Raw genomic sequence first — 7,759 nt, 5'->3', positions numbered from 1 at the left:
CCCCCCCGCCTGCTCCCTCCCCTGCCCCCCCCCCCCCGCGAATATCGCGGGTCCACCCCTTGTATTCCTCTATTTTCCTTCAAGTACAGCAGAAGGAAGGGCAGAGCACCTCACAAAGACTGAAGGCTCTTCTAAACCCTTTTACTTCAAGATATGTTAAATAGTTTAATGGATCCACAGCATTTCTCTGCTTGACTAATATTTTTGCTTGGTCTTTTCCAAAGGATAAGAACACCTGGGGGGAAAAGCCTATTTTCAGCAGATAACTCTGAACAGACTTTGACCAATTTGATCAGCTGTTCTAAGGCACAGTAATTTATTATATTTGGAAAATCTGTCTCATTCTCACACCCCATATGCATGAACTCAGATAATGGGGGAGGTAGTTTGACAGCCCAACTTTTTTCCCTCCTAGTACGTCCGTCCGTACAAAAAGTGGCTCCAAGAGGGGGAGTCACTGCCTCCCAAATATGCACTGGAGCTCCTGGCTGTCTATGCCTGGGAGAAAGGAAGTAGGAAGACAAAGTTTGACATGGCAGAAGGATTCCGAACGGTGCTTTGGCTCCTCCAGCAATACAAGCAGCTCTGCATATTTTGGACCAAGTACTATGACTTGCGGAATGCCACCCTCAGACAATACCTGATGGACCAGCTCCAAAAGCCCAGGTCAGTTTCCTGTGTTCTTTCATGCACTTAAGGATACCCTTGTGCACCTGTAATACTGCCAAAGCTACACATTCCTAAAGACCTGGTGGATTCTGTATTCATTTGCTCTGTAACCACTTATTCCACTTTCATTTGAAGAGAAGTTTACTTATTCCTGGAAAAACATCACTGCCCTTGACTTTGTTATCAGTCTCCCATACTCATGTTCAGTGCTTTAACCACTGTACCTCACTGGCTGTTTCTGTTTATGGATTTCAGACCTGTCATCCTGGACCCAGCTGACCCCACTGGACTCCTGGGGAATGGGAGCCGCTGGGATCTACTTGCACAAGAAGCTGAACATTGTTCTCGTCAGAAATGCTGCACAAACTACTATGGGTCCCCAGTCCTCCACTGGGATGTGCCGGTGCGATAGAAATGAATGCAATGCCCCCTTTGATGCCCATGTGGGTCAGGGAGATTTATTTGTAGATTTACAACATTCTAATGCTTGAGGTCCCCAAACTGGACTTTCCACCCAGCTTAGGGTCCCCAAGGTGAAGGACAATAAAAATATATTAGGACAAGCTCTTAAATGACACAGTATAAAAACAATTAGAAACAACAGTTAAACCAACCATATACAAAGGAAGGAGGGTCAGGAAGGGAACTCCAAATGAAACAAATCTTCACCTTCTGGCAGAAGACAATGAGAGAGGGAGACAGATGCATCTGTCAATGACGTCCCTTTTGGGGAGGCTAGTCAGGACAGGATGTAGGAAACCATCAAACTATCCTGTTACCTCCGTGTCCAGCCTTTAATCCACCAGAAAAGGAGGTGAATCTATTAAACAGGATTATTCTCCTACAGAATAAAAATAGGATCGAAAGCATTGTGTCCTTTTGTGGCTTTTTTAATTATAAAAAGCACTATATCTATAAAAATAAGCATGGGAAAAGTTACAGCAGCAGGCTCTTTGACATCATTTCAGGCTCTCGCTCCCTCTGATTCTACCTCCTTAAGCTAAAAGTTCATGAAAACTTCCCCCAGAGCTTCACAGAACAACACCCTAGGATGTTGTGATACCACTGACATCAACTATTTCAGTAGGCAAAATTAGCTCCTTCAGACAGAGACACCGTGACCTCCAAAAACTCCACAGTCTGCATTTTCAAAGATGCTGAGCAAGGCTGTCACATATGGTGGAACCTTTTAACTTCTCAAAAACTGGAGTCGTCTGGAGGACATCATAGATGTTCTGACACATCTCCCTGAGAAGGGAAACAATCCCATAATTCTGTTGCCACAATTAAGAAGGCCATTTCTTGAGTGGCCACTGGGCTGTTCCATATGATGATACTTTCCTGTGGAAGTCACATTCTTGCTGTGTCTGCCAAGGCAGCCACTGGGGCTTCCAGGTGGCACATTTCCCTTTTTTCCCCATATCCTTGCCATGGCTATTTCTCCCATGCCATTTGGAAGTTCTTTCATAGATTTGTTTCTTTTACTGGTAATTGACTGGTATGTCACTATGTCAGTTACCAACTCAAACCCCACCCAATAAAGCCATTGATAGAAGTGGGGGGGTGGGGATGGCTGCCATGGGGATTGGGAAGGGAAAATGGCTTGCATTTGTGTGAGACTGGGAAAATCTGAATGTTCTCCACCATAAAGCAGGCATCCAAGCTGTGATCTTTCCTGAAATTTCACAGCAAAACAGGTTTGGGAAAGAATGGAGAAAAGCTATGGAAATCCTTAGAGGTGCACAAAGGTAGCAGGTTGCTGTGGATAAATGGGAAAAAAACCTACATCCCAACAGCATTGAACCTGGGGCCAATAACCCATGTGGAAAAAGTCATACATGGTGTCATGACCCCCAGGGGGTTGCCATCTTCTTCTGCCACCACTCTGGATTTAGGGTCCCTTGGGAAGGCCCAGAGTACCCTCCCAGGCCCAAGCAAAATGCTCATTTTAAGCCAAGAAATATAGGCGTGATGACCAGGCAGAGAACATAAAACAAATTATTAATACAGTAATGGGGCAAGGAAAACAAAACAAGGTGCTTAAAATATATAACACTGTCTAAAGGCAAAATAAACACAAAGCTATTTCACTTAACTGGTTACTATTCAAGGCCCACAGCCTCTTATACCAGGCCTGTCCTGTACTCACTCTCCCAAGTGAGGGATCTTTTCCTGAGACCAGACTGTCCCCTCAGTTTTAGCTCTGTGAGAGAAGACCGCAGAAGAGAAAGAACCCAGTTTTATAGCCCTCAAAGCTCTCATTGGCTACACTCATTGGCTACAACCATCGCTAAGCATTGTGGGGATTTTGGCTGTCTGCTTTCCATTCCCATGCAGGTCTCTCCTAGGACTAGGCTCCACCAGGCCCTGCCTCCCAGTCCTGCACAGATCATGACACATGGTCTGAAATCACATGTACATTTTAAAGTGCTCTAAGCACTACTTGGGAATACTCATCCACTTCTGCAGTGTGGAATACCACAGCATGGTATGCTATTCCCAGTTTGAATATCACCAGTCCAGCCGGTGTGGGAAAAGACCTTGGGGGAAGGGTTGGATAAAAATGCACTAAGTAGACAGAGGGGTTGCAGGTTAGCCGGCCTTCCATTTCATGTCAGTGGGGTTTTGGAAGCTGAGGAGAGGAACTGTGAACACACTTCAGCACCAGTATCCCCTTGTCCTTAGAGAGTTGCTACCCTTACTTGGATGAAACACTGGTGTTGAGTGGGTGAGTAGGCTGAGGAGGGTCAGGATATCGACTAAGAACCTGGTAGTGCCCACCTCAGGTATGTTTCATGGCGGGTGTGAGGTATAAATGTTTTAAACAAGCAAAAAAAAATAATCTGAAGGTTCATCCATCCTCCAAGTCCACCCTGCTAAAAAATGCAGCATGCTATATTCCAGAAGCAAACAGAGTGACAAAAGAAAGTTCCCACATGAAGCATATGTATGCAGAACTGCTTTACTTGCATTACATATAACAAGTATGGTAATGGTTTCAGGGATGTTTAATGCCAAATTCTCCCACAGATTCAGTCCCATCTGTGCCCTTAGGAAGATTATTTTCCAGATTTGGGGCATGGTATGATCCTAAAAGTCCAGGGCCATTATGGAGTAGCTTGTTTGTCCATAAGTCACAATTCCCCTGTCTTTGTTTCAGCTGCAGGCCTTATGGGAGGAAGAAGCATCCTATTGCACCCTCCAAGGTGGGAGATATATTCCAGTCTCATATCCAGTGACACCTGGAAGACCAGCTTTAGAAAGACCGGTAAGTCTCCCGTGCCCCTCTCATATGTCAGTTTCTATAGATGAAAACAGCCCATGAAGGAGATTTGAAGCACACATATTCACAATTGCTTTGCTTATATTGTGTATTTCAAGTATGAAAGCTGTCAATATCTTCAATGATATCCAATATAAAACTCCAGAACCTTCCAAGCTGCCAGTTTCTCTGTGTACTCAGGAGGATTGCTTGCCAAACTGTCTCTGTCTCTCTCTCTGTGTGTGAGGTTGTGTGTGTGCAAGATGGTTCTAGAATTGCAGGATTCAGTGAGAGATATTACAGGAAAGTCTGTTCACCCCAAGGTCACAAATCTTTGCATCTTTGTTCTCTGCTGTAGGTGCAATGGGGGGAAGAAGCGACCATCCGCCATTATGGAATTCGTAGACCTCTTCCAGACCCATATCGAATGCCGGAAAGACAGGTGAGTCTCCCATGCCTCTTGAGTGCTCTAGATTTTCAGAGACGAAAACAGCTTTGTGGCCTTGCTGCCTAAAATCTATGAGTGAAACAGATCAATGCACTGTTTTTTTCCTCTTAAGAAAGAATCATCCAGGTATTTCGTGTCTTGATCCTAATCCTCTCCCAACCCTGATCCTGTGGAAATCCACGGTGGAGGCACACCCTGAGCACTTGTTTGCACAAACCTGGTTCAGAGAGTGGTGTCCCGAACCTGTTGTTCTGTAAAAATCACTCCGGGCAAGCCAACAAGAAAGGTATTCCGGAGCGTATCTGCCACAACCACTTGCTGATCACCTTTCCCCGGGTGAAATTTAAGCAGATTCAGAGTTTTTAATTTCTGCCAACTCTTCACCCTCTCGCTCAGCACTTTGAAACTGGGGATTTGAACCTGGGTCTCACAGATCCTTGTCTGATGCTCTAACCATTATGGCACATTGACTCTCACATTAGATGATATAATGTAGTGCCTTGTTTGTTTCCATACACTTTCTTTAAAATGGTCCAAAGCTGGTTCTGATCTTTGCAAATGCTTATGTGCCACTGAGCACTGCATATTTGTTTAGCTTGTTTAAAAAGTAATGAAAAAATTAATAAAAGAGTATTGTACAACACAAGATCTCACTGCCGTCGTTTGTCAACCCCGATAATCTAATAAAGATGGGGTCCAAACTGTTGTACCTTTGATGCTAGATGACTGTAATGTGCTCTGTGGGAGGGGGCTGCCCTTGAAGACACCTCAGAAACTGCAATTAATGCAAAGTGTGGCTGCCCAGTTGCTGAAGGAAGCGAGTGAATACTTCCAGATTGGCGAGAACTTGAAACAGCTACAATGGCTGCCAGTTTCAAAGTGCTGGTTTGGAACTTTAACCCTCTAAAGGGCCTGAGACCAACATACTTGCCAGACTATAAAGTCTCCCAGTATGAGCCCTTGAGTGCAACAGTCTCGGCACTGAGAGAGTTAGGAGGGTTTCCACACATCCTTGGGCTATTTCAGTGACAGCCCTGTCCTTTGGGATGGGCTGCCGTGAGAAATGTGGGAAGCCAAACTATTTGTAAGGACTTTTGGAAATTGATGTACTGATTGTTTAAATCGTTGCTGCTGGTTTCATACTTTGTAGTGCTGTCTTTTATGGATGCAGAAATACAAAAAGTTGCTGTACAAGTTCAGTTTTCTTGCATGACACTGATTTAATATATGTGCTTTTGTTTCAATAATTGAACATCAGAAGACCGAAGTCCCAGTATAATAAAGGCAGCAAGACGAACTGGCTCGAGATTTTAACCGTCCGTTTCGACCAAAGTCTTTGTCACATCTCAGTTTGTAGTCATTTCTTCTGTTCACAAAGAATATCAATTCAAAAAAGTGGCTGTATAAAGCTCCTATCTCTCACAAAGTTTCCGGATAATACATCCGGAAAATATTTCCGGAAAATATTTTAAATAAATGAACCTGTTTCTGTCGTGTAAAGGTTATCTGTGTTGCCCCTTGCCTCCTCTGTCAGCCCTTCCCTGCCAGTCACCATCGCCTGGGGTCCCACTCCCTTCTTGTTCAGTGCCCCACTGAAGTTGGTTTGGGTGGTCTTTTTTAAGGCAATTGGTCAAGGGGCTGGTGACTGTTGCAAAGTGGGGTACAAACTTACTATAGTACCCAACAAAGCCCAGGAAGTGACAGAGTTGCTGCTTCACCGTCGGTCATGGTTGGTGCTCCAACGTGGTGACCTTGTCTGGTGGGGTCACAGTTGGCTGTGCCCCACCAAGTATCCTATATAGTGTAACTCCTGGAACCCCAGCTGGCTTTCCCCGGGGTTCGCTTTCAGACCCGCTTCCTGCAGTGCCCCCAGCACCTGTCGCAAGTGGTGGAGGTGGGTTTCCCAATCCGGGCTGCATACAGTGATGTCGTCTATATATAGGGTATATATAGCTTCGCTCGTGCATTGGCCCAAGGCCTTGTTCACCATGCATTGAAATGTGGCCACTGCCCCATGGAGCCCGAATGACATCCTTTTGAAGTGAAACAGCCCCTGGGGTGTTGCAAAAGCCGGTCTGGTGGATGTACCGGCACTTGCCAGTACCCCTTCATAAGCACACTCTGCCCCCTCCTGATCATCTCCTGAGTCCCTTCGAGCCTCGGGGTTGGCCCCCCAGAAGGCGCCTGCAAAGTTTGGAGCGTCTCTCCCCAAAAGTATGGGATAGGGCAGGCAGGCCACTCGGGTGACTGGTACTTCCCATCACCACCCCAAGTATTCTAAGGGTATTACCACCATTGGGCCATGCTCGGTATGCCCATGGAAAGAAGCAATGGTGGCCGTGCAATGGACTGGGAGCGACTGGGGAAGGAGGTGAGAATGGATCATTGAGACGGAACTCCCACTGTCAATCAGGGCCACCATCTGCCGATGATTCAGCATGACTGGGAGGGTCCACACGGGGGTGGCGGTTCCCAACTGCCAAGGTTTGCATTGCAGTTTCCTAGCCAAGATCACACTCCATTAGGGGGCAGTTGTGGCGCAGGTGCCCCCACTGGCCGCAGGTAAAGCCAGGACCCTGGTCCCCGGCTGCCTGTTTGCCTGGGGCTGGTGGCTCCCTGCCAGCCCCCCCCCCCAGCAGGGGAAAATCTGCTGCTGGGTCTGCCTGGCAGGAGAGCCCGCCCTTGCAAAAGAAGGAGGGTGGGCACGCCTCATGCTGAGGCACGGTGGTTCTACTTTGTGAACTCGTGGCATTAAAGTTGTGAGTGAACGATTTGGCTACTGCATAAATTAGTTTGCTCTGGAGCCACCCTTCCTGAGCTAAGACAAAAATGTGTGAGCCAGAGGCTAAAAAACTGTGAGCTATCTCACACTAACTCAACTTAGAGGGAACACTGGTGGAGTCCCCTCTCCTTGCCAGCTGTGGTCCTGATCTGAATCAGCCCCCAAATCCTCAAGCATCTGTCATTTTAACTGTGAACTTCTTACGTATATCTGCTTGACAGCAGAAGAAGATAAGAGATTGGATTTATACCCCGTCCTTCACTCGGAGTCTCAGAGTGGTTTACAAACTCCTTTCCCTTCCCCTCCCCACAACAGACTCCCTGTGAGGTAGGTGGGGCTGAAAGAGCTCTTTCGAGGACTGCTCTTGAGAGAACAGCTCTGAGAGAACTATGGCTTGCCTAAGGTCATCAGGCAGCTGCGACTGGAGGAGTGAGAAATCAAACTCGGTTCTCCTACATTAGAGTCTGCGCACTTAACCGCTACACCAAACAGTAGCCCTGTTCACACATCTCAATGAATGCTTATACACCTTGCAGGTATGCACAGATACTTGTTTGTCAGAAAGAGCCAGTGCACATTCACTTTAAAAACAGAACTG

At 46.5% G+C, this 7,759-nt stretch overlaps 1 protein-coding gene across 1 annotated transcript in view; it reads left to right on the top strand.

Annotated features, from left to right (window-relative positions):
• Positions 1–6,273, top strand: part of LOC107122904 (2'-5'-oligoadenylate synthase 1-like) — a gene marked incomplete at its 3' end in the record, with an annotated part of 14,166 nt that extends 7,893 nt beyond the window's left edge. The window contains 5 exon segments of the mRNA XM_015426042.1: positions 416–666; positions 925–1,072; positions 3,830–3,937; positions 4,290–4,373; positions 6,229–6,273. Coding sequence (XP_015281528.1) covers positions 416–666; positions 925–1,072; positions 3,830–3,937; positions 4,290–4,373; positions 6,229–6,273 — 636 coding nt within the window.
• Positions 6,274–7,759: the final 1,486 nt, after the last annotated feature.

This window comes from Gekko japonicus, unplaced genomic scaffold (genome assembly GCF_001447785.1).
Source record: "Gekko japonicus isolate JY-2015 unplaced genomic scaffold, Gekko_japonicus_V1.1 scaffold7010, whole genome shotgun sequence".
Taxonomy (NCBI): Eukaryota; Metazoa; Chordata; class Lepidosauria; order Squamata; family Gekkonidae; genus Gekko; species Gekko japonicus.
The sequence above is the reverse complement of the archived record's forward strand: the minus strand, read 5'-3'. Positions and strand labels throughout refer to the sequence as shown.